This window comes from Dromaius novaehollandiae, chromosome 3, assembly GCF_036370855.1.
Source record: "Dromaius novaehollandiae isolate bDroNov1 chromosome 3, bDroNov1.hap1, whole genome shotgun sequence".
Classification (NCBI taxonomy): domain Eukaryota; kingdom Metazoa; phylum Chordata; class Aves; order Casuariiformes; family Dromaiidae; genus Dromaius; species Dromaius novaehollandiae.
Genome location: NC_088100.1, coordinates 122510240 through 122538202, shown reverse-complemented (window position 1 = coordinate 122538202; position 27963 = coordinate 122510240). Strand labels below are relative to the sequence as shown.

General features: G+C 37.8%; 1 protein-coding gene across 2 annotated transcripts; it reads right to left on the bottom strand.

The window, feature by feature from the left end:
* Positions 1 to 32: 32 nt before the first annotated feature.
* TMX4 (thioredoxin related transmembrane protein 4) lies at positions 33 to 27748 on the bottom strand. Of its 2 annotated transcripts, none has more exons than XM_026094582.2 (8): positions 27498 to 27748; positions 18471 to 18586; positions 13757 to 13802; positions 12481 to 12609; positions 11434 to 11479; positions 9085 to 9186; positions 5947 to 6010; positions 33 to 4319 (listed from the first exon to the last, which is right to left on the bottom strand). In XM_026094582.2, the coding sequence occupies exons 1-8, from the start codon at positions 27686 to 27688 to the stop codon at positions 4036 to 4038; spliced, it is 978 nt and encodes a 325-aa protein (XP_025950367.2). In that variant the 5' UTR covers positions 27689 to 27748; the 3' UTR covers positions 33 to 4035. The 2 variants fall into 2 exon arrangements, with proteins under 2 accessions (XP_025950367.2, XP_025950366.2); XM_026094581.2 differs by having other exon boundaries at positions 33 to 4322; positions 27498 to 27747.
* Between the last annotated feature and the right edge of the window lie 215 nt (positions 27749 to 27963).

Genomic DNA, 27963 nt, shown 5'->3' with positions numbered 1-27963 from the left:
CTACACACTTAGAAATGAAGACTAACTGCAAGTTCATCAATACAAAGTTTATATGGAATTCCAGTACAAATACCCATAGTATAAATTTGCAATACTTTAATATAAAAAGACAATCCTGTATAACATTTCAGTGAAGACAGCCCATATAACAAGTGTTGCCCAGCATGGGTCTAGCCTACACAGAGTATTCCAAGACTCATACCTTGAGAATAGGAGATTCAAAGGCTGTATTTATGCCCTCTTTAAAAAGCCACACATTGGATTTTTTTTGAATGACTTCAGCATTCATATTCAGATCTATCAGAGGCTGATTTTCAAAGTGGTATGCATCCTATTTTAAATTTAAAGTGGTTCTCAAAAACCTTTAGTCATTTTTGACATATAGTTCTAGTTTACAAGCCTTACAGTTAACAGCCCTACACTTAATCAAAACATTCTGAACTGTGCCAGCAGCAGCTTTTCCAAGGACATTTTTTCAAAACTGAGATTGCAAGAGCAAGTTCCACTTTTGAAAGTGAATCGTAACAGAGGACAGGGACAGACAGATCACTCAGATTGCACAAAAGGTAGATACTGACATTTTTGGAAACACCAAATTTAATATTGTTGTGTTCACCTAATTAGATCACCTAATTAATCACCTATACTCATATGACTCATTTAAGAGGTGCTTGGGGGGGGGGGGAGAGGCAACTGATTCTGGAGAACACGCTGACTCTCACTCTTATGGCACAGGCAGTGGTCTTTTTGCTAAAGAGAAATTTAGCCTTTAGAACATTTAACTACTAAAGCCAGACAAAAATATTCTCCAAAGTTGAGCATCTCCAGTGTTTTGCTACAATATTCTTCCTATCAATATTAAACTGCAGTTGAAGATATTAGTGATTGCACAGCACTTAACTCTTCTAAAGCCTTAAGCACAATTTAGTGAATTCTGTAGTTAGATACTCCCAATACATGAGATCAGTCAAACCCAAGTTGACATTAATATTCCCTATTTTATTCATGAAAATACAGGAGCAATGACATATATATTACATTGTTTGAGAAACCTTAGGAGACTAGTATTGCTCACTGTGAGATTCAAAAGATCTATGAAGAGGTGAACTACTGCCATTTACTACATGTTTTTGTAATCTGTACATCAGATACAAAGTTAGCTCTATTACAATGGGAAATGCTTAATATTTTTGTTTTAAATAATCCAAATTTAATAGTGACATTCAAGAAAACGACGAGGAGCTGTGAGCAGAGACTCCAAAGAGTCATCACACATAGCATCTTCTAATCCTTCTCGCAGCACCTCACAAAAAAACCTGCATCTTCCACAACAAGAAGTGCCATTGGCTAACTATTTTTAATTCAAAGACACTGTCATGAAATCCAACTCTTACAAGAACACCTTTGTTTAAACATTCAAAAAGCCCAGATGCCTGATCCTGAGCTCCAAACACAGGCAACTTGACTTTTTAAACGTTTCATATTCCCAACAGCATATAATATTAATGTATAACATAATGTGAATGTATAAAGCACTGTGAGGTATAAGGATGTTCTTTACCTTTTAAAAACCTCTTTAAACAGCTGGAGAGGTTTTAGAGGACTGGCTTCCTGCTGTTAGAAAAGTGGCAATAAATTGAATCAAAACGGAATATTGCTAATCATTCAGCACACTTTTCTGGAGTATCACAAGACCCCACGCAGTATAAAATATCCTCTTCGGCATACAACCAAAGTTATCACTGCCATCAATCTGTGCTGGATACAGTCCTCCACACTTATCAGAACCTGGTAGTTTTAGATCCATGACTAAGGGGATATGTCAGCTTTTATCCTACATGAGTGCAAGTAACTGAAGATACACGTCTGGCCCCTGCATGTCTCATGTAGCTTAAGTCTTGTTTTCCTTTCAGAATTTTATGAAACAATGAAAAAAGCAAATACATCACCAAAACAACAAAACTATACTCCAAGGTGTGCACAATGTTCCCCTCCAGTGTATAGTAGCCATGTTCTCTTGAATTTTTGCAAATACATGCTTAGTTTTCCTTTTTTAAAGAAAAAAAAACAACCCACCTGCTGCATACCTCAACTGCTGCAGAGTCCCACTGTCCATAAGCTTCCAGAATTGCTCACTTACAGGGGACTACATCCAGATAACAGTCTGTTTTCATTATATTGCAATGTGCATATATAATCAACTGTACCCTTTCACAATTGTAAAAGCATAGTTACAAATCTCCATTACTCCAGAATGAAATTAAACTTCAGGACTGAGAACACTCCTTAGAGCATATTCATATTCAACATATATGCAGTGTAATTTTTTTTTCTTTATGCAGCTGTAACTGACAAATGCAAAGTTTGTACCATATAGTTCCAAGATACAATATGTAACAGGACACAGACACAAAAATGCAAGTTTCCCCTAGTAAATAAACTCTTTATGAGCATTAAAACAATTTCCAAGATAAAATGGCCCTATTAGTCAGGAAGGAAACTGGTTTTTTTGCACTTGTAACTTGTCTCTTCTAATAAAAAAAATATGATTTCATCTCTGATTACTCTTTATTCTTGGAGAACAAGATGAAGTTCATGCTTACTAGCAACGTTATGCAATATAAAAATCACCATTAAGACATCTTATTCATATGAACATACATTGACAAAGTGGTAACATACAGGATTTCACTGTAGGTATTCTTTACCTTAAAGGGATGTGGTTATACACAACAACAACAAGCCTTTAATATTAACCAATTCAACCAAAGGAGGAAAATACTGGTATCTTTAATGACCTGGAGGGAAATACTGGTATCTTTAATGACATCACCTTTAACCATGCCTACTGCTGGCTATCTGACAAGCTATTCTCACTTTATGCAGTTCAGATATATGCTTAAGTAAATAAAAGTACCCTAACCAAAAGCTTCTCCCCTCTTACTACCCCTATCCCTCCCATTTCCTAATGGGCTGATTCTAATGGCAGAAAGTAGAAAAAACACAAAGGTGAAACCTTAAGTGCCTTTTCAGTTAATATTATTAAAGCAGTTCAAATTCTGCCAAAAGTATTCTGAGCTCGAAATAACAGAACTGCACTGCATATGACTAGCTTGTATTGGCAAGAAATACACAACTTACTGGCTGCAAAATGAGTACTTCTTATTACAATCTCTTAAAGAAAAAGAACGGTCATGCTTTGGCAAAAGTCCCCCCTACACACACACTAAAGTTATTTCCTTTAAACTTGTGAGGTTCAAACATATTTTAAGCATCTAGCTGCCACTGTTTCTTGGCCTGAGGTTTTCGATGATTCAAACTCCTTGGGGTTAGAGAAAAAAAATCAGCTAACAAGCTGAATTTACCAAATTTTTTTTGAATGCTTTCTGAATTACCAAAAGCCGTAAAATTTTGGAGCCACACTAATCAGAGCACAAAGCCCACTCTTATGATATACTTTCAAAAAACAAACACTGGAGGAAAAAAACAAAGGTGCTTCAGTTGAAAGTGATAAAAATAAACCAACATGCACTTTTTTTTTTTTTTTTTTTTTAAATGGAAGACTAGTAAGGTGTCTTCTTTCACTACTGTATCATATGTTTGATGCTTCTGTGGCATTTGGAAAAAATAAACATTCAGACAGAAAAGTCACAGCCCTGCTAAACTACTTAGAGTTAGAAATCCTGGTCTTGTTTAGGTCAATATCTACAAAAGAATACAAGCACAGATGACCATTTCGTAGCAACTGGACTGATAGTTGGTTACATCTCCTTTTTCTTAAGACATCTTCAAACAGATAAAATATACTCATTTTGATTGTCACGGCAAAAGTTACGTACACAGCATGTGTGCTTATAAAATGAAGTCAATGAGCAAGTATTAGCAAAAAAAAAAAAAAAAAAAAAAAAAAAAAAGCCTGCTGACAGAGCAGAAGTTCTGAGTAAACACAAGTGACAAGTCAAGTGTAAGCTTCAGTTCAGACCCAGGTTCTGATACTTCTTTGGTCCAAGAGTACAAAATACGCCACCAAAACAACTATAGTCCACTATCCGCCACCTGACGTCTACGCTGTCTTACTGAGCTTTCAATCTCTGATTCAGCTAAAGGTTGTTCACTTAAGTCTTCTGTTTCTTCTTCCTCTGATTCTTTAGCAAGTGCCAAATCTTCTTCCAAGTCATCAGCACTTGAATTTGCTGCATCTTCTCCATCTGAGAGGTCTTTTACCTCTGCAGTCTCTTCTGCATCATCTGCTGAAAGCTCTGCATCCTCCTCCGGTTCTTCTAATGCTGCATTCTCCACATTCTCCTTTTCAATCACTTCTTCTAAACAAAATAAGAGTTGCAAATACTAAGGTCACACTGAATCTCAAAATAACATGTCTTTTAAAGTTACAGCACTAGGTATGTATTCTGAAGTATTCATGATTATTGTTGAAAAGTTCTGTATAGCATTATATTTTCCTTAGTTTTCCGTTGTTTCAAGCAGATCTTCAATAGTCTTTCTCCATATCCATTTGTTTTTCTTACTTACCAAAGAATTTTGCTTTCATTTTGTTCTACCAGGTTACAAAATAAAGATAGATCAATTTTACTTGACTCTTTGAAGAGGTATCATTATCAAACAGATCAGTGAGAAAGCAGTAAAATACCGGTAGGCTTTGTCAGGCAACATCTGCTTTCGAGTCAAGCAGCTGCATATGTGTGCAATGGGTTTTGATTTGTTTTGCTCCTTACAGTGATGAATAGCTAAGATGTTGAAGACGACCATTTTGCATACTTAAGAATTTTAGATTTGGCCAGTATCTTATTGGCAAGTGTCATAGATGCATCTTCATACCAAAACATACACATATACTGAATTACAAAAACAATTTTTAAATTAGCGGTTCCACTTGATAGTACAACCACGCCACAAGGTGTTCTGGAAACTAACACACATCGTGTTGATAAGAGACTGTAAGTAGATAAGATGTTATCTCTGTGCAAATTTTTGCCTCCCATACATATACGGAGCAGAACGTTATTCCAGAGCTGCCTTGCTGAGGATCAGGAAGGCACATCTCCTTCACGTAGGAAAAACAATGTGAAAACAGCCCCCCACGTTTCCCCCTCCCCGTATTACTTCCTTTAAAGCTCAGGGAATAACACAGATATTTTAGAGGGAAGTATGGCTTTTGTATGGTTAAAAAAAGAAAAAGAGAGACATATACACCCCAGCCCTCTAATCACCTAGGATATGTAATTTTTTAAAATTCTCATGAACTTGGAACTAGAAAGTCTTTGGTTCTATTCTTTCCCCACACAAGTATCATATAGGGACTCTCAAAGCCTCAGTACTGCAATCAGGTCTAATCTTACTGATACAACACAGCTGAAGTCTGCCCACCTGGCACTGACACAGATACAGAATTTTTTATAGTTCCTACTTTTATTATACTATTATATCCTGCAGACTCTAGATTCATTTAATTCCCTCTACCTCTTTCATCCCTCAGCCACAAGTTAGACAGAACTACATAGATCCAGAATGTTGCATCTCCCAACACAACATACAGAGTATGTTTTAGGATGTGGAAGTGTCCAGCCAAAGCAGATTCCTTGTGTGTTTAAATAATAGATCTAGTGGATAAGCAGCTGCACAAAATACAAACCCAGCATCTTTCTTCAGTAGACTTCCTTATTTTGAATGCATTTAGCATCTTCACAGTTGAGGAAGCTAGAACAAAGTACTGAATTTTTGTCTGACAGAAGGTTGCTTTGCTATCCTCCAGGTGGAAGGTTTGATATTAAAAATATTTTAGAGCTTGACATATCAGTCCTTTTCACAGTGTGACTAAAACCAATATCTTGATTATTGGTTCACAACTAAATTCTTGACAATTTATTGCCCTCCCACAAGGGCACATTTAAAACCCACAGTATCTCACCACCCACTTAAAATTCTTACCAGATGTTTCAGCTCTGTATCTTGACTTGGATGGGCAAAGGCAGTCTGAAATCAAAACCAGTATCTGAGTAAAGGAAAAAAAAAACAAAATACGACATTTATTAACAAACATGCATTTCATCCCAGCAGCACCTGCACTATCAGATTTGTACCATAGGTATATATTTAGTTAGCAAGAAGAAATACTGTGACTTGGGATAATTCATTACTGTCCATTTTCTCAGTTTTATCCCCCCCCCTCCCCCATACAAGCAGAATAATTTTAATAAAAAGCATGTTAAAAAAGATAAAGAATCTAACAATCAAGACTAATTAGCCACTAATTGAAGTACACACTAGAATAAGGCACCAGTTGATTATAAACTATTCATGACACCTCATACCGATGATTTAATACATACTGAAGACTCACAAGCTTGTAGTAGCTGTTGTTAAGGATATACTTATGAGAGCATTAGAGCATTCTTTCAGCATTTGAGAGCTATACTGCTGAATCAAAAAACTCAGATTTTATCACATGAAGAACAGCAAACTTGTAGCTCAAGCAGTACTCCTCTGCTGTGCTATGCCATTTGACTACCAGCAGAGAACAGGCTGGTAACTAAACATGCAAATGGAGTAAGAGGCAAGTGACCTGGGCCACTTTGGCTGATGTGCTTGCTGTGTGACCCGAGCCATGCACGCGCAGTCCAGCCCCAACTTGTAGGATCTTCATAAAGCTAATGTCATCCCCTTTCTTATGAACCTCCCAAATGCTCATTCTGTTGTGCCAAATGTTGCTGAAGACAGCATGAAGGCTGTTAGTATTCTGGTATGCAGTTCCTAAAGCTAGGAAGCTTACACAGGTCAAATAGCAAGGAACATTTATCTCCTTTAAAGTAAGGAAAGTACTCCAACTTAAGAACTGCACAGTTTTCAGAGAGCATCTCACAAAACTATGGGTTATTTTCTTCTTCCAGTTAACGTTTCCTTGTCACATGCTGCAGCCAAGGACCTACCAATGACTGACAGCATAAGGTTCCCATTTTGTGTCCTCTGTGTGTATTTAGTAATTTTAGTACTAAATGCACTAAACTGACATATTAAAACTGAGAGCTATTAAGACTCTCCATTATTGTATACTCCGCTAGAAATTATGGGAAGGTGAAATAAGAAGACCAGACAAAACATTCAACCTGACCCTAAGGAGCAGCAAAAATTCTAACCAAAGTTAACTCCTGAAGGACAAGGAAGGACAGGAATAAGGAACAGATCTATACTTTAACAAAGAGGATTTGGCTAAAAATGACAAGTTCCATCAACTTTTGATTTGCATCTTTTTAAAAAGGTTCTTCTACAAGAGCATCTAGAACAGAAAAGGACTGACAAACATTTCTCTTGTTGCCATTCTAGCAACTGAATAACTGTTGAAAATTATCAGTCCCTTCTTCCTCCCCTCCCCCATACAAAACCCATAAATAAGGCAGGCAGAAAACAGCACACTGACATAGAAAACAAGCAGGGACTTTGGGAAGAGATAGTATGAGAAAACTTTGCAGAAAGCTGGCTTCTTATCCAGTTGAAGGCAAGACATGGAATATACAACATCCTTCCTCTTTCATCCTGAGCAGAAGAGTAGGCAAAACCTGGAAAATTACTTTGTAATTTATTACTGACAGTTAAGATTTGCTAATGCTATCAGTCCAGACTGATTTTCATCTCCAACACACAGCCAAGTTTTGAGTCTATCCCTACATGCCAGTGGGCTAGGTGCCGAGTTACCACTGTTCAAATATCACTTCAGGAAAACATTATGGTGATTCAATACACTTACAAAGACGAGCTGAAGCATCTAAAAATTTACCGGAAAATATAAAGCATTCTCCAGAGCAGAACAACAAAAAAACCACAATCATCCTTTCCCTGCAGTCTCAGGAAAAAAAAAAAAAAAAAAAAAGTCTTTCTAAAATTAATCCAGATTCCCACTGAAAAGGACACAGCATGCATATGTAATCCAACAAATTTTTCTAGTCACTTTATAAAATTCAGATCCTCATTGACCAAAAGAATAGTTTAGTTAGTTAAACAGAAGTTCAGCAAAAATGATCTCATGATTCATGCGCATCAGGGAAAACTTTCCCTAACATCAGCTCACAACAAGGACAGCTAAGATTGTCTTAGGCCAGCCATGAAAATGATGAAGAGATGCATCTCTTCTAACATCCAGGATATCAGCCTGACCATTTTAAACTGTATCTTTGCAATTGCAGAACAGGCGTATGGACCAAACAACTAGCCCATAAGGACTTTTATTCTCATCTATATCTCCTGGATATTGATATTAGAGAGGTCAAAGCCACATCATTGAAGGATTCTGAGAGGAAATGATCTCGGCTCCACAGGTATAGCAACTTAGAACTTTTTCTGGTGATGGAACATGTACAGCTCAGTATATGGTCCTTAACATTCATATATGTAATTAATGGCCTATAGATGTTTGTTCAGAGAACCTTTCTGATCCTTTGGAGACTAATATATAAATGTATTGATTCTGGTTATTAATAAGAGCTGTCAGATTTTTGATTACTGATGAGGACTCAAACCACAAGATCACATGAAGTGAAAGGGGTAAAGTCAGATTTAATAAGACCAAGCTGTAACCAAAGTTTTGCCTTGAAATAGAATAAATCAAGAATTTAAAAACTGAATCTTCACCAAAATTTTCAGAAAAATATCTTGTTCCTTTCATACTGAGTAAAAGTGAGCAACATGCAGAAACATGCTTGTATTACTAACCCTCATAAATACACAGCCTCATTTCACCTAATACAAATCTCTTTACAAAATTGATGTCAGTTATTTAGTGCGTGGACTAACGTAATCTAGACCAAGGCAGAAAAAAAGAATGGAAAAAAAAGTCAAGAAAAAGGTGAAGTTACCTGAGTGAGTCAGCCTTAATCTCTACCAAAGGTAGGTATCAACACTGGTAAGTGCATCTGCAGTACTGAGTATCTAAGATCAGAATTTTAGTTGCACACATACTTAAAAGGTGGTTTAAAACAAGTCACTTCAGTATAGGTTATCATTGAAGCTTATTCTTTCTTCAATTACAGCAAAGCAAAAGTTCTAAGTAATTAAGAAAGTAATATGCTTTCTTACCAAACCCAGGATTAGACCAATCAATAAGGTTGCTAAAACGAAGACTGCATAGGAAATCCACACATGAATTCCAAGAGTGCCAGTAAGGTAGCTATGAATTTGCTGCAAATGAGAAGACAGACTTAATATTTTCATATCTAAGACTACATATAACTTATACCACCATAAACAGACATCTGATTGAGACCTCTCATTCAACAATATTTATACCAAAGTCTTCCCTCTCACACCCTAGTCATCCTTAAATCTCAAATTCTTTTTTGCCATTAGATCTTTACTGAATTGTTCATCTTAAAAGGCTTTTTAGGCAAGGAATACACAATTTAAAATATCCAGCATTACAGGTACTGTATGTAATCTCACTGAAGGGAAATGTATGAGGCAGGCTTAGCACTTCAGCTTCCCAGAGGCTCAAAGTATACAAGAAAGTATCACAACATTCTTAATTCTTACATTCTGTAAGAATGTGTCAGCTGCTGGAGACAGAAAAAAGGGACAGACGAACGAATGGTGTGAACCTGTACATCTGTTCTTACGGCCTCTGTTGTAGAAAGGAGACCATAGTGTGAGCATCCCTGCTGCTAAGAGTCACAGCACCAAAAGTCTTTGAAGCAGGTAAGTAATTTAGAATTTAAACACTACAGAGGCAAAAAGTAACCAAGTTATATTGAAAGCAAAGTGCCATTTGATACTCTGTTACCAAGCAAAAAATCAAGTGTGTGTGTGTGCGCGAGTGGGGGGCGGGGTACATAATCTCGTAAGGATCTTTATCCCAGCAATTACACCCAGTAAGTAAAGCAGTAAACACAAGTCACACAAGATCAAAAAAATACTTAAGTTCAGCAATTCATTCATTAACTAAAATGAAACCATTTCATTTTTACTCAGGTTCTACAGTTTTTGAAATGAGCCACCAGTTCTAAATAGATACTGAATAAGTGATTTAGGTTATAAATTTAAGAGACCAGTATGAATACAACAGCAAGATTCCTTTTAAACTGAAACACATTACTCAAACTTAAATATGACATTTGACTAAATCAGCCATTAGATGAAGTCGGATAGCCTGGCTAGAAGTAAATTATGACATTAGATCTCTTCCAAGGTTATACCATTAGAAAACAAGCTAGAACGAATATTTATGAAAGTGTATTGAAATTCCAGGGTTATTCCGATTTTTTAATGTCACAATACCTTCTAACATTTTTTAAAAGCATATGCAAGGACAGCACAGCAAGAGAGTGAGGAAACATACAGCTGCAATATTCATCAAGGTGCGCAAGTAAGAGAGCCTTTCTTCTCAGAGCATTTAATCCTTCAGGAAGGAAACTACACAAATACATTATTACACGGCAGCAATGAAGGAGAAAAGTCAGAAGGCTATAAATAATGTTATACCCTCCAATGAAAGAAAGAATTAAACATGGCTTGTACAGAAGTTCTAATTACTGAAAAAGTTTTATTTAATTCTGGGATAGTTAGATGTTTACTTGATGTGCTATAAATTGTTCACACAACTAAACCTATTTTTTGTACTGTGTGTTACAGTTTTAAGACCTTTTTCTTCAACACATCACAATTAAAACTAACACTAGTATTAAGAGTCTCCCAATCTTGGCTACACTTGGTGATTTTAAGGAAGTACATGTTTCCTGACCAAAGTTGGACAAGTCTGAAAGTTCTAAGCATTTGCATGCTGAAAGACAGACTTTTGATAGCTCCCAGAAGAAAATGTCTCGAAATACTTTTAAATTAAAAACATCTTTAAGTGTTTACCATAAGTAGTAAAGGGAAAATGCTGAATTATTCTACCATCCAAATGTGTCGCACTTCTGTGTGAATTGTGTTTGAAACCCAGATACAGAAATTGTTATTAAAGAATTAAGACCATTATCCTTTGTTCTTCTGTAGGATACACTAGGTGTAGATGAACTGCAGAAGAATGATCTAACTAAAAAATGAACCTGCATACAATCTTAAGACTAGTATTAAGCGAGAGAAGCTTGTGGATACAAGATGTATCCTGACACTTAACCATTTTTGCATCAGTTCCCAAAATAAATTCTTTGTCCATTTCATGTCAGCACACTTTGATAGAATATTTTAACTATATTAATAATGATCAGTAAGTATTTTCGATATTGATGATAACCTTTACAATCACAAAATGCCATTTTGGGATAGAGTCTATTACACCTGCAGAATTTCTAGTGCAAAAGTTTATATAACAGTGAAACATAAGGAAAATTTAAGTCATATAAAGGTCACAAATAGAGTTTGATATCTAAACAGAATGTTATTCTAAGCTTAAAAAGGGGGTAAAGAAAACACTACCACATAGTTACTTACCCTGATCCACCCAGACAAGTGGAAGAGCCCTGCCATGCCATGCATCCTAGAAAACAAAAAAGGAAGGGGTGGATTCTAAGTCAGATTAAAGTTAAAATTTGCAGTGCACAGTAACCACAAAAGATTACATCTATGATTTCCAATACAATTTAGACACTAATAGTTGTCACAAGAAAACTACTGCAAATACATTTTCTCCATATCATGCTCATTTAAGCCAGCTCAACGTACAGTTTTAAAATAGTGACTTGAGAGAAGGCATCTGGGCAAAAATAAAGAAATGTGGATTCCACAGCATACCTCTGTGCAACCATTATCATCTTTTCCCATTTCACAGCAGCATAAACCCCTGTAGCTGCTCTCTCCTACTAAATACGCTACAGCCCGCCCTCATTCTCAGATGAAAAATAAGGGTATCCCCTGAATCTCTACATTTCATACACATTATACGGAATACCTTCAGCCAGAATGAAATGCAGATTATTCATGTCTTTGATTCACCTTTGAAATCATGCAAACATTTTATGTTATTTCAAAGCAAACTCAACCCCATCGAAGTGCAAACACTAATACACTGTGTAAGCACTACATTGTCTCCTATCCCAAATAAGGACATAACTGTTCCTCGTAAACAGCTAAACAAAAAACAAATGAACAGCAAAAAAATTTAAAGCTAAAGCTCGCCTGTCCCAAGTGGCCAGAAGTCATGAAGTAATGATCTACATAAATAAGCATTCCATTCCAATATTTAGCAGATATTAAAACTGACACTTGTATAATGATCAGCAGCTATACCTTACTTTTTTTTTTAAATCTTCAAAAGATGATATAAACAAGCGTCAGCAGGCATGAACAAAATTTAAAAGCAGTTTATTATCTGCACTGAAGGTGAGAAGGTGCAAAGCAGACTGCCAATACAGATTGCTTCTGCAAAGCCTACATGTCTAGGGAATAAAGGCCTTTTGACTTTAAGCTGTCAATACAGCACCTTTAATGACTAATGAATTATAAAGCATATATTTGCTGTTAATAAAAACAAAGTATTACATCATAGAAGATGGAGACTTCCATCCTGCTACAGGCTCCACAGCTTCCCATTTTCTCTCTGAAACATAACCTTGAAGATCCTCCAGTGTCCGTGAGCCTCGATATCTGCGAAATACTCCATCTTTCGCACTAAAAAGCATAAATACATATTAACAACACAGATACACCATAACACTGTATATGGTTAAAAAAAAAAAACTATAACACAAACATTACACATCTGATATTGCTCAGAAACTTGAACACCTAGCATTTCCAATGTTTTGAAACAGTATCCATGATGGATGGTCTCAGTTTTTGAAAAGCATGAGTTTTTAATCATCTATTAAAACTGGTATTTTCTTAGAGGAAAAATTCACTCACACTTGCACAGCAAATACAAAGCACATGAGATTATCTACCAAATCAATTCATAGGCACATCTCAGAATTGAAAGTATGCCCATACACACACAAACACACAAATACAGAGTTCTTTTGAGTCTTTAAGAGTTACGGTATTAAGTGTACTTAAACGATGGTATCTTCTGCTGGAGAAAAGATACAGCAAACATCTTACATGATTTGTTTTTAAACAATATGTATAACAAAGGAATTTAGTAAAGTCATTTACACTAAAGAAAAGATGCAAATAAGAACTTCACCTTCAGAGCTCTAAACTCTGAACTTCAATAAGAAGTTAATGAACTTCATAATCAGAGGTCTAAGCAATAGCTTGAAGTCATATTAGAAGCCAGAGTGTTTCTTCATTTTCACTTACATTTCACAGTTACAGTTTTAAGGTGACAAGTACGAGTGCATATTGGTACTGTATGTCAAATATATTAAGAATTCCAGCAGTAATGGAAGCATTACTACATATGCAGGGAAAGGTTTCTGCACTGTTTTACATATTATCTAGATAATCAATTATTCAAATGACAAGTTTAAGTGAGAAACTTTTATAAGGTCAAATGTCTCTGCTCTCATACACTCAGGTTTCTAGAAGCCCTTACTGCAAACTTCTATCAGTTGTTACAAGGGTTATGAGATACTGTTTTTTAAATTGAAAAGACATCACATATCTGGATACAGAAGTTTGTAGGAAAGCCATTAACCATAATTTAAAAAATACATAATGTTCATAAGTGTACTGAGCTCCTGAGAAACGTTTCAGAGATTGACAAAACTGAAATAAGCCAGTTCTCCATTATATTTACCATGCCACCATTCAGCAAACGAGACAGGAAATAAACATGCACAGAAACAGACAACTGTTTCCAGGATTACAAACTTACTGGTAAATTGTAGGAAGTGTTGTGACAAAGAAACGACCACTCAAGCCTAGAAAGAGAGAAAAAAAAAAGTCAATTCTTAATTTTTTAAATTAAGTAAAATTGAAATTTCTCAGCATTCTGAATTATCAGTAAATACCTACTAAATACTATATTTGTAGACTAGACAGTCTGCATAGTTCTTACCTTTATTTTATATAAACATGCTTACAGTCTTCAAAAATGTTACAAACAGTAACAGATACTAAATACTGCTGCCATATTAAGGGAAAATGTTTGCCTTGAAAAATGTTTACTACAGAATAATTTTTCTACATGGATTTCACTCATGATGCATATTTGCACACAGCTGAAGTCTCTGACTATATCTACAGTGTGTCCCTCCAATCAAAAGGAGGGCCAAACAAATGCACTAATATTCCAATTATCTTGGTAGTTTGTAATCTCCCCCTCTGAGCAGCACAATACTGAAATCTATTCAGGTAACATCTTGAAGAGCAAATTGTTAAGCACCTGTGTACTTGTATCAGTGCACAATCTCATCTAGATGACCACTGTCTGATCTAGAAAGTTGGGCCACTAACAGGAGTGATTTTAACAGTGGCTTATAGAATCTGGCCCCCAATTTTAACTCGTCCTCTGGCTGATCTGAAACTATTCAGAGATGTGTATTTCAGATTTCAGGTATTCTAAAGTCATACAAAGGAGACAGAAAATGAATCTACATATTTGCTTGTTTCTTCCAAACAATTCAAGTATACCACACAAGCAGTCTGGTATGCTGTAGAAAAACAGTCTCTCCCCTCAAACGTGACTCCGGCAAGACAACAGTGTTTTGGATGATTCTATGTTCTCATCCTTCATTCCCATACCTCGTTTCCCTCTAGGTAAACAAAAATGGAATGCCAACAGCTTGGTAGTAAAGCTTGGGAAGTCTTAGCATTCTGTTTTGTAAAATATTGCAAATATAAGCCATGAGATTCAGTTTTTACAATCATCCAAAAGGCTGGGTCACGTCAGCATTTTGAGCATTAGACAGAAGGTGGCAGAAAGGACAAAGAAACCTGAAGCAGGGCTTCATGAGGCTGACTGGAGGCGATCCTCGCATTGGAAGCGTGCTGTTCCACTGACTGGCAAATAAAGGATAATCTTTTCACAAGTATCAACCTAGAGAGTGACAGTGTAATTCAATTTACAGGGCAGGGAAATTCTCCAAATCATAAAGCAGTTTAGAGATGGGGGGGGAAAAGGTGTTTGAAATTCTCCGGTCTTCCATTCAGTTCTGCTACAGAGCAATAACTGCAAGTGCTTCCAGCATCATTGCTATGTTCAGTACAGCAATGAAGATCTCCCAGCGTATGGATTCATTGCAAAAAGGAGTCAGGTGTGAAGCAGAAAGGTCTCAAACATCTCATAAGCAGTCTGTCTATAAGACTCAATCAAGTTGTCAGCTGGAAATACCACTCGCTCCCTACTCCCAAATCTGAGATCTATCAGGGCAACTTGACACTACCACCTCCTGACAGCTATGGAGAGAGAAAAAAAAAAAAAAAAACACCACACCACCATGCCCCCCCCCATACATACCCTACAAGTGAGAGGAGAATCTCACCTTAGCACTTAGTGATGTTACTTTGAAATTTAACACATTCAACTTAAAGACACTGCAAATGAGAAAAATGTGCTACTAATGTACGTGCTACTAATTCAGTCTATTCTGGGAAAGAAATACAGCAGACTTCAAAGGTTATCAACCCCTAGAAATGTACTTAACTCTCTTAGTGAGGGCTATGGTTCCTCTAGCCAGCAACACTCATTCACAAAAAGGGCCAACGTAAGCAGTGGGAATCGGTTATTTAACTTTTCTTTTTACAAAGCTCTGAAAATGTTTTGGGGAACTAAGTCTTTATCCAGCTTTCACAACAAAGCAGCCAGCATTCTGCATCAGGAAGTTAGGAAGGAGTACTAGAGCAAAGTAGTTTCTGCTTTTAGTGACAAAGACATGCCAGACTGAATCAATGCAGGTATTTTAAGAAGTTCTAGCAGTAGTGTATTTCTTAGTGTATTCTACAGGGAGATTCATGCTAAAAAAGATTTTTTTTTAAATACATGTTCAAATCAAATCAAGCACAAGATTCTTTGAAGTTCTAGAAATTTTCCTTCACTTCAATTTTTTGTCTTTCTGCTTTTTATTACCACATTAAACTATCAGTCATTTACAGAAAGCTCTTGTTAAAAGCATGCCAAAACAAAAACTGATATATGCCCATTATGAAGTCAACAGGTAACCAAGAATGGGAAAAAGCCTTTGGCGTATGCAACTTAAAAATACTCACAGAATATAGAAGCAATCTTAAAAAAAAAATATAGCTGCCTTTATTGTGCAAGTACTTAAGGAAGATTACAGAAGATCCAAGAAGTCTTGTTTTAAAGCACAAACAAGCACTGTGATTGGGAACTTAAGAAAAGGTGCCACAAATAGACAGAACTTCAAGATCCAGAAACACCCCCATTATTTGGTCTCAAAATGCTGAATGTTTCAACAGGAAAAACAAAAAAAGTATAAACATCTTAAGACAGACAAGTAAAGTGATTGGGATATGCTGTAATTCTGTAAAAGCTCTAGTAGTCCTGTAGTCCAGAGCCTCCATTCTTTGGCGTGTGCTGTAATTAAGAACCATGAACAGCTAATTTTCCTCCAAGTTTTAGAAGTGCAATTTCATGCAACCATACACACATCCAATGTGTTTTCCCTGATTTACTGCAATTTGACTACTTTCAATTTGATGAAGGTGTTACATAACCAAAGCTAATTAAGGCACCATCAGGCAGGCAAAAAATAGGGGACAGAGCACCTAAGCACACCAAGGAGAAGGCTGAAGCATAGGCCTATAGTAAAAAATACTTCAAAGAACTTTGAAACGCTTCCAAAAAAGCTCATACACCTTGAAAACTACATCAAATGGTTAAATCTGTAATAAATACTTGCCTTCCAGTTTGATCATTCACTAGTTTCACAAGTGGCTACAGTTGCCGTACTTCATACTGAACTATTGTAGGTATATTAGGCATGCTTTGCTACAACTGCGAATTGGTCATTTTGGTCAGTCCTTTGACTTGCAGGAGTCCAACATCCTTAGAGGTCAAACTCTCATCAATATTCGTATTTAAAACATCTAAGAGACTTCTAGTTAAAAGAGATATTTAACTGATCATAAGTATCCAGTGCAACTCAGCAGTCAGAAGAACTTAGACAAAAACAATGAAACAAAAATATCAGTTCCTGACCCCTTCAGGTCTTAATACTTCTATTCCAGGTCTTTACCAGAGAGAATAATTCCTTCAAGATCTCTAATATTATCTTTTTACAGCCTCATTGCTGATAGTACATTTTTAAGTTAGTCACACCCAAACACAACAATCAAGACTGAAATCCTATTGTTTCAACACCGCATAAGCAAAAAGAGTCCCTATCTAATAACTAAGGCAAGATAACAGGATAGGTTTATAATATATCCCCAACTGTAGCTTTAACTAGCAGTCCAGACCACCACAATAAGCACCCCTATTCTGATAACGTGAAGAAGCAGAAGTTGGCTTTGATTAAGCTTATTTTGTACAGAAAGCCCCAACGTTCAAAATCCTCTATTTATTAAACTGTTAATGATTAGTAGCACTAATTTAGATGCACTAAAGAACCCCCCCACACCAAGAGCTTTCTAGCATCAGTATTTTTGTATACCTGTAGACATTAACAAAACATGAACCAACATTAGGTCTAGAACAATCGGCATTTCTTATGAACTTAAGCTGTGGTCTCAGATGCAGAAATTTAAGTCATCTCCCTGCTATTAACTTGATAAAGCTAACTTGCTTGGCATATCACGTTTTTGAATAATAAAGGAATAAGATTTGCACATACTTTGAAAGGTAAAAGAAATCTCCTAAGTTCAGCTTTTTTATTCTACTAACATCTCTTCCTAACTCTGTCAAAGACCATTGATACAGTCTTTCATCCCCTCAAAGCCAAAATAAGCATGAAGCATTCCCAAGACATGTAGAGGTTTAAACAATCTTAGTATTGCTTAAACAAACATACATTCAAAACTTTGATAGGAGTCACTAAAGCAGACAGATAAGGCTGTTTCCTACCTATCCACATAAGCACAAATACAGTGACTGCAGACATTTCTGCATATGTGCTTCAACAATACAAATTTATCCGTTAAAAGCACTATTACAATTAAACAAGACAATTAAACATCATCACAGTGGAAACAGTTAAGTGAAATGAACTTATTAAAGCAGACTCACACTGTGGTATTACTACCACACCCTGAAAGTCTCAGTAACTGGAAGCTATAAACTAGATATAGCTGTGGGGAGAGAAAGGAATGAGACAGACAACAGCTTTCAGTGAAGTAGATTAAAGTCAAAAATAAGTCTCTTTTAACACAGTATTATGTTGGATCACTCACCTGTTTTTTTTTTTTTTTTTTTTTTTTTTTTAACTTTCTAATTAAGTTTATGAACTCCTAGGCTCAGATGTGAACTATGTGAAGTGAAACGTGGATAACGTTATTGGAGTGCCTGAGAAGCCAGCCAAACCAGAAAAGAGCTTTTTAAAATCAAAATAGAATGCAGCACACACTCAGGTGCTAAGAACTACTTAGACTCTTTTAATAAAATAAATTATTCAGTTTATTTCACACCATACCTGGTTCTTGAGTGACATCCACTTTTCCCACAGTGATTTCTAGATGTTCACTTTCCTTTGCAAAACTCTCCCACGTCAATTCAATTTGTTGACAAGCTGGACACCAAGGAGCATAGCTAATGGAGGAAACAGGTTAAATATTTTAGTATTCTTATCCTTATACACATTCAAATTGATGTACGGTACAGAGAAAATACAAAACCATCAATCACAGAAAAACTGCAGTTCTTGAATGAAGTCTATTGAATAGGACAACCAAGTAGTTTTCTGTCAATCCACACATTCCTCCTCAGGTTATTAAAAACAAGTCCCCATACTTGAGAAATTCATATCCAAATCCCTCACCACTAAGTACATACGATTCATTCTATTTACATATAAAAATGGATCCATTTACACAGCAGCTCTCTGAATTACTGAAGCCAGGCTGTCCTCTGAAGTGGCATCCCTCAACGTAACATTTTGTATTGATTTCACACACCTCAGAACTCTTGGAAGTTACATCTGCTTTAGCCCACTACTCAATACATCAAAGCATGCCCCTTGTGATCGCACTTTTTAGAAATTTAAAAGTAGTTCAAATCAAATTCCTAGTGTTCATATTATGTCTTTTTCAAGCTTCGTTTTCTCCTCAGGATTAATTTCAGGGGGGGAAAAAAAGCAGCACGTTTTAAATTGTTGAGTTTCCTATACTAACAACTGGAATATCCAAGCCAAGGTTGCAATTACTACTGATATCATAAACATCAAGGAAAGAACAGCTAACTTAGAAAGGATAATATCAGATAGCATGATCAGAGTCACAATCTCAGACAGATACTGCTTAAATGATGATAGGACTCCATCTGCCATCTTTACTTACTTTACCCCAATGTAGTTTACAAATCCTATGCCAAAATTCTGCAGCTTGCAATGGTTTGCCATACATGCAATTAAGATAGCATGCACATGTACATATATAACTAAAAGATAATAATATTTAAGTATAGTACATAACTGAGCTGTGGCAATCACCCATATACACACTTCGCATTTTGTAAATGAAAAGTAAGAGACATTTAGGTAGTATACCCTAATTTATGGGGAGGGGGGAAAGGTTAAGCACATATGTTTGTTGTCTTAAAATGAAAGGAAGCAAAAGTAGCAGGTCTAGAGATAACCTATTTCTCATAGCATTTCACATGTGCTACCATGCTCTTCATCCATGGCTAACAACAGAAAAAGAACAAGAGATATAAAGCAAAGAAACCTGAAAAAGCTAGGCACAAAAGCCCCAAATTTATATCCTATCTTATTCTTGAGGGCAAAGGCAATGAGAGCTAAAACTCTTGTCTTCTCACTGGTTTTCCCTTTATAACTGCAGCACCACATCTGAAGTCTATCAGACTTCAAGTACAATGAAGTGTAACATACAGCACACATTTTGAGGCAGCTGCCAGCCACTTAAGTGTAGATACTCAGCCTCAAAGATCACTGGAGTGTCTAATAGCCCATTTTAGTCCCTAAACCCATCTCAAACAAGAGTGCTTCCTTCATATACATTTCTGTGTAAGCACATCTGTACCCTGATCTTACTGCATTTAGCTATGTTTCACTCAAAGACAAGACAGAAGAGCAAAACACACAATTAACCACTATTTACTATGTATAACATGAGTAAGAAGTTCTATTTCTTTCCTGTGAGTTTCATTGCAATCCTGCTGAAAAAAAAATGAAGGAACAGACCAAGACTTGGAGATTGCGCTAGGAATAGTCATTGTGATCAAGTCTCCCGTTCTCAAAGATGCTAGGCTTAATGTCCCCGTGACATAAGAAATACCATGAGTGCTCGGGGTGACCACCAAGAAAATATGCTATTAAATGGAGTCTCATGGATTGGGGCAGATTTAATCAAGTTAGAGATATCCAGTGGTCTTCCAATGAGGAATGCTTACATTCTTACTGGCTGGGGAGAGATATTTCTCCAGTCACCTATAGATACTTCACATAAATCAGACAGAACCAAAACAGGCAATTTCTCATAGAAGAGGCAGAATCAGATTTACTCTGAGTGCTTAGTAATTTTTAAATGGTAATCCTGAAACCTAAATAGGTATTTCAACATGAGAATCTTTTTTAAAAATTAGAAGGATACAAGTTGAAAACAGGCATTCTATTTTTGTTGTGCTACAGATGTATGATTTTAGAATGAAAGTTAACACAGTGGTTTGTGAAGCAGCATCATTCTGTATGAGAGCATCTGGAAAAAAGCCTGAGCCTTATCCTGCCAGGACACAGACCTTCAATACCTTTCTAAAAGATACTGGAAACATTAGAAATCTCACATGCAGAACTGCTGTTTTGCATTGTACTGCCTACAGAGTGCTTTTAATAATAGCCTGACAGAAGCTATACATTAAAACAGAAATGACAGTTTATTACAATAGCTTGACTGATAGTTAAAAAACTGCACAACTGTCAGATAATGCTGCTGATGTTACTCTAATAAGACAGAATTAGGAATGTATTCTAAATCCAGCTTCTCTAGATGTGTCACATTCATGTCATGAGACTCCCAAGATAAAAGCATCCTTTCGCCTATTTAAGGTACCATCTGACCTTAAAATACAAATCTGACCCATAGTAACATTCACATTTTAATTTGATATTCATGAGAATTCCTTCTAAATGAAATTAAGCATGTATTGAATACACACGTCTGAAATAATATCAAACAATTAGAACTATCTTTTCTTTAGCCCAAAGACATGTTAAACTCCACCTATACCACAGTTCGGTAGTGACACAACATGACTTGGCTTTCTAGTTTTTATACTAATATCAGAGGTAGGATGGAACTACAAGATCCAGTCCCTAGCTCCTTTGAAGTGTTAAAACAAAAAAAGAAAGAAAGAAAAAATACACAGTATTTCAATCTGCTCTTAAAAAAGGTGCTGATAATACTAGGAAGCAAAAGACAACTACACTATATTACATTAGAACTTTCTTAGAACTTCCACTTATTAGATCTTGCACACCGTTACACATTCAAAGCACGCGGTGAGATGCTGCACCACAAGTTGTCCTTCTTTAGGCTAGCTTCTCCATTTCACTCCTTTCAGATGCCTCACCCTCTCACTATCCTCTGCACCCTCCCTCCTCTATTTCAAGTAACAGCTTCCCAGCTGTTTCTCTGTGATCTGCCTCCTTCCATTAGCCTTTCCGTAAAGTATGGCATCATTTTAGCTCAAAACAAACAAAAAGAGCACCAAATAGCATGAAGAGACACACATTAGCATTTTGTGCCGTAACATACAAGTCTTCAGTACACAGTATATTCAAGCCATCTACACACAAAGCTGCTACTAAACGGTGTTTATAGCTGCTTTAGGAAGGAAAGTGCTCCTGAAAGTGCTTCTGCTCCTGAACCAGAGAGCACTATCAAGTGGTACCCATCACACTGACCTTCCCTGTATTAACAGGAAGGCCAGCAGCCTGGGTGCTCTAAACTGATGAAATGGGAGGAGGTATACTGTTCCTGGTCATTACATGTGTTATGAAACAAAATATTTTTTTCCAACAAACATATAACAAAACAAAAGCAGTGCCTGATTTTTTGGGTGTTATCTTAAGGCTATCATCTGATTCATTTTTGTTCTTATAAAACAGATAGGTTTAGAGGCAGGCTTGGTGGTATTATAACTTCAAGAAAAGGTAAGTTTCAGAAAGTGAATTAAATAGTTCTGGTCTACTTTAAGTGAGCAGGTGCTAGTCAAAGATACACAATCTGACCCTTGTAATATACCAATACCCATATCACAACATAATAGACTTTCAAGGCTGACACAGGAGGTTTCTTCCAGTGCACCAAAACCCCTCCAAAAACAGGCAAATTCCCACTGGATGCTCCACAACAGAAGTTCTGGAACTTGCTAAAACCCTAGCTATCTCAAACGTCAAAAAGGAAACAGAAGTTTTTGGTTTTCTTCTGGATTCTCTTGCCAAGCTCCACACAAGTGCCTCAAAAAATCACAGCCTTGCCAGCATTATGCATGAGGATATTTGAGAGGTACTGAATAACTCATATTCCTTCTACGAATCGATTTCTGAGGACCAACATTTCGTTAATCAATTGCTATGCTGTGTCAAAGCATTAATAAAAGCTCACAAAAATCTACCAAGAGATTGTTTTAGAGTCACAGCCACTATTAATATTTTGACCATTTGCTGTAGCCCAAATCAAGGCATAACCGAAAGCCAATTTGCACAAGCTATCGCAGAAGTTCAAACTAAAACTAACCACTGCCATTAGGTTGACTGGGCTGAAAATATACTGAGGCACGTTCTCGAGAATTTGTTTTAGGGCTGCCAGCTCAACCTGTAACTTTATAAGTTCTTATTCTGTCATTTTTACTTCAATAACTTGATACATACACATTTTCTTATAGTACCCGAGTCAAGGGAAAAGTAACTGCATACCATTGTGGTGTGATGCTTTATAATCCAATTAAATTGCACTGTAAGATGGCATTTGGAATACTACTTTCTACTTTTACAGATCAGTAATGAAACATTTTAACATTCCAAGAACGAGACGTAAAACAAAGCAAAAAAGTAGTCATTCGGTTTTCTAGTTTCAAAAACAAAGAGGATAAAATTGCCATATGCAATTCAGAAAACCTTTCCATTCACCACCAAAGGAGTTGTAAGATTGAGTATTGATTTTTTGAGATAGAAAGCCAATCAATCACTTAAAAATGATTTAAGGTGTTCCAGGACTTCAGCAAATTAAGTTCCATCATTCTATATACTTTAGTCCCTCCTACAATAGTAAAGCATCTGCTAAAAAAAGGATATTTCAGTTTCACATTTTATCATTTTCTGCTCAGCCAACATGTGGCACAGTAATCAGCCATATGTTCAGGTACCAAATAACAAGAGTTCACACTTTGTTTGTTCGCTTCCTCTGAACTCAGTCAGGAGGTCTACAGAAGCTTTGCAGCCAGACCAGAGTTTTAGCGACTTGAATCTCACCCACCTGCCCCTGCCCTTTTTTTAATTAATTGGGCAAAGAAAAGTCTGGATACTAACAAATCAAGAGGGAAATAAAGACTATACCCTTACAAGCTACAGCCAGAAGATTCCCCATCCTTACTGAGTTCTGAATCTAAGTTACAGTAAATGTTAAATAACTTGAAGAATTCTTCGCAAGCTTATTTACACAAACTGTTTAGAGCCTAAGTGCTTAAAAGCACTAATCCCATGTAGACACCGAAACATTCAGCTAGATTTTTAGCATACTTCTTCAAAACTCAACACAAACATGCTAGTGGGAGCTATCAAGCACTGCACCATTGTGATAAGTCTGGCCTACTAGATAGCAGGGCAATGTTTTCACCTATAAATACTAATGAGTTTTTAAGAAGTGCAGGTCTGTATTAAACATATTATAAGATAACCTTGAAAACATGATTATTACTTCATTATCCTCCTGATTTTCACCTTGGATAGAATTAAAATAGAAAACTAAGAAAACACTCCTTCAGAAGCACACAGTGTTGTCTCCACCGAAAATAAAGTGAGCCAAGATGCTTAACATCCTGTGTGGGAACAAAACTAAAGATCTTCCTGGTGGGCAAGCATCTGAAGTACTGCACAGTCAACATGAACATATAAAGTACTCAGTTTCATTTGTAACCAGTGGCATAAAGAATACCCTTAAATGTTTGTCTCCTTCAAAAAGGAGAAGATACTAAGCTAGGATCTGTCAAGCTTTGAGCAAGCCATGTTTATAAGTGTAAAATGCACTTTTAAAGTAACAGACTTAGTTTTCTATAAATGCCTAATACACACAATATGAAAGATACACACAAAAGGAAACACCTCATATTAATGAAGCATTATCTTGCAGCTACAGACTAGAAAAAAAGTCAATAGAGAAGCCTTTTAAAACAGTCTGTCCCAGTCTCATACTATCAGCAGTTCAGTGAGGATCTGCCTGCTGTGATATTAACAGTAAGGAAAAAATGCTGTAAATATCTTTCAGAGACACAAAGTTATCCAGAACATTTTTATCAAGGAAATCCAGCAATGCATCCGGTGCCTGCAATTTTGCCAGCTATGAATATTTACAAAAAGCCAGTCAAGCACATTAGAGTTAGGAGGTATGAAAGAAGGAAAGTCTTATTTCCATTATTAATGCTGCACACAAGTCATTTCTGACTTGAAGTTTTTCCTTTTGTTTACCCCAAAGCAACTAATAAACTGGTAGCATACAGTAATTGGCATACACTATTTTCACAGTTGGAAAAACTGAACTTATATGGAAGTAGTAGCAGTCACCTCCACTGGGCCAGAAGGCTTCAAATGAGGAAGTTAGAGCAGGCAATAAAGAAAAAAATTTTTTTCTGTAGTGATCCTACTACAGCATGAAATACTGCTTGGAAAACAAAAGGTCTTAAATACAAACAAACAAACCAAACCAAACCCCAGCAGGTTCTCAGACCAAATGAAGTTTTGATGAAAGATACTGCCGTCTTGTCAGAAGACCAACCACACAGCATGGAAAGAATAAAATCAGTCAATTGACGTGCAGATTTCTGTCCAGATCACCAGCTCAAAAATAGACAACCAGTAGAAGACAAAAAACTGTCAAGTTTGTGAGAACTGCTCTAACAATCATGGGGAAAAAAAACCCAAAAAAAACCAAGAAAACCCACAGTACTGGATCTCAAACTACTATTCAGTTTTGACTGGGAATCTCAAATGACCATGAATTCAAGAACAGCAGCATTAAGTCGGCACCCTCAACAGAGAGGGAGGTTCTTTTTCATTTAGGACTGTTCTCTTAAAAGAGGAGAGGAAAATATCAAAAAACCCACCACAGAAAGTAGCATGAAGAATCAAGTATTTTTTGCACATCAAATATAGTACACAACGTAAGTCTAGTTTAGGTAACGTAGCACTATCTACCACATTTAGCTAGCACTAATGCTAACTTCTCCACCACTGCTACTGTCAGCTACCTGTCACTCCAAACCAGAGGGCAACATTTCAAGCGAAGTATGAGCAAAGACACAAAGCAATTTAATTGTTCCCTATCCCAAACTTTTCAGATTTCAGTCAGTGACTTCCTCTCTTCTTTCTTCCCCAGAGGTCTGCATCACTAGGTATTCAAATACTTTCTCTTAGAAGAAGCAGAAAGCATTGAGCCACCATGAATGGCTAAATGACCCTTTTCTCATGCAAGATTCACTGACTTGTGTATTTGTAGGTAACTTCATACAGTGGCTTCCATATAGAACTAAGATGCCAAAAGAGGCAATATTTTTGATTTTGTAAATTTGAGAAAATAAACTATTTTCTCCCCCTCTCCAAGATCCTCTCTTCTCCCACCTTTTAGGGCATAAGGGAAAAGAAGAACAAGAGACTGTCAAAACCAAAAACCTAGTCACAATAATGGCCATCCCCAAGTCTTTCAGTCAGCTACTACGGGACTGTAATACCCGTTTGCTAACAACACTAGGTCTCCCATAGGATCCAGAGCAGTAAAGTTGTAGGTGAAGTGAAAGCCTCTTCCCCTAATCAGAAACTCAAAATAACTCAAATTCAATATTAAAACAGAACAACAACAAACCTTAAAGCAGCCATGGAAATATTTATGACGGAGCAGGAGTTCAGATGTTGATGGTGCCTAGCTTCTTTCACAGGCTCCCTTCTTGCACCCCATGTTTATCTAATAATTTATTGAGATTTAGCACCCACTCAATTACTAAGCCTTCAAGCAGGCTACTTAGCTCACACATCTTCCAGCAAGTCAGGAGGATATCAGTTAAGTGATATACACAATTTGACCATCTGCCATAACTCAGGGCAGCACCTAAGGAATAAGAAGTTTGACTTTACTATGACAAGTGTCCTTTCAGAAACTTTTTCTCCTTTCTCTTATAATAGGATCATATGGAATGATATCAGAAGTTTGTTAGTTTGACTATCTAATCCGTTTAAAAGTGCCAAAGCACTTCCAAAGAAGCAGCCCACATGCCACAAAAAAAAAAAAAATCTTATTTCACAACTGCACAGCACGTAAATACCATGTGAACATATAATCTGTTTAAGCTACTATTTTTAACTGCTCTATTAAAAACATCTCAGGTTTCTTTTTTCCCCTCTGAATACAAACAAGTGAGCTGCTTTCAAGCACAAAATGTCATGTGCACTTTGAGAACAGTATCATGCCATAAGTGAAACCATGACATCAGTGAAATTCGTTAACAGCACTTAAGTCCCTAGAAGTCAACAGAAAACCCTCTTTAGCTGTCAATAAGACAAAGAAACAAAGAAAACTCTAGAGCGAGGCACCTGGAATGGAAGGCACATCGGGATAGTACATAACATTTGTCACTTTGCAAACCTACCCCTGCTAGATGTACCTACCAAATTCAGCTTTCCTAACTTGCACAAAATTCAGTGAAAGTCCCAAACGTGTAAGAATGGCAAGGTGCCTTGCCCAGCATAATTCCCCAGCAAGTAACTACTGAATAGAGCCACTGAAACGTAATCAGTTAAGTTGCTATCTACTAGACCTTTTACACTTCACCCTGGTGGTACTCGGACATTCTCTGCCCTCTCAAACCTCCAGACAAAAATCTGAGGAAAAACACCTTTATCACATTGGCTAAAATAAGCTCAAGCGCATGCCTGCGGGACCAGAGGCAGCGATACTTGGCGGTGGAAGGGGGAAGGAAGGGACAAGAGCATTGGCGCTGTGTTGCCCCCTGTGGACGTGACACTGCCACCTCCTGCCGCCCCCTCCTTGGGAGAGCCCCGGGCGGGAAGGCAAGGCAAGGCGCCCGGCTGCTGTGGCACCTCGTCCCTCCCCTCGGGGACGGGGGGCGATGCTGGCCGGGCCCGGCCCGGTCTCTTCCCCCACTAGGGCGCAGCGAGCCGAGCCGCCCCGGCCCCGCCGCCCCACGCGGGACCAGCCCGCCCCAGACCTCTCCCGGGACGGGACGGGGCGGGCGCGGAGGGGAGGGGGCCGTTACTCACAACTCCACCATCCACTGGCCCTGCAGCACCAGGCTCCAGTTGGAGCCGCCCAGCACCTGCACGCGGCTCCGCGGCTCGCCGGCGCTGCCCCCCGCCGAGGCGGAGGCGCGGGCGAGCCCGGCGGCGAGGAGCAGCGCTGCCACCGCGACACCGCCGCGGAGCCACAGCCAGCCCCCGCGGCCCGCCGCCATGTTAAACGAGCCCGGCCCAGGAAGTGAAGGCGGCAGCGCGCGGGCTTCCCCCGCCCAACCGGGGCGAAGGGGCGGGGCGGGCGCCGAGTAACGGACACCGCCAGCGGGGGGGGCGTGGCCTCTGCGGGCGCGCGGGAGCGGCGCGGCCGTTGAGGCGGCCGTTGGGCGGCGGCCGTTGGGGCGTGGTCGCTCTCGCGCCGTGGGGGGGGCGCTTGGCCATCGCGCTCGGAGCGCCGCAGACCAGCGGCCTCAGGAATTGAGGTAACGGCACAACC

Excerpts from the sequence above, each read along its gene's own strand:
- TMX4 (XM_026094581.2), bottom strand. The coding sequence starts at position 27,688 with ATGGCGGCGGGCCGCGGGGGCTGGCTGTGGCTCCGCGGCGGTGTCGCG. Across the intron at positions 9,187-11,433 it reads ACTTGTCTGGGTGGATCAGG|CAAATTCATAGCTACCTTAC; the intron begins GTAAGTAACTAT and ends TCTCATTTGCAG. Across the intron at positions 4,323-5,946 it reads ATACAGAGCTGAAACATCTG|AAGAAGTGATTGAAAAGGAG; the intron begins GTAAGAATTTTA and ends TATTTTGTTTAG.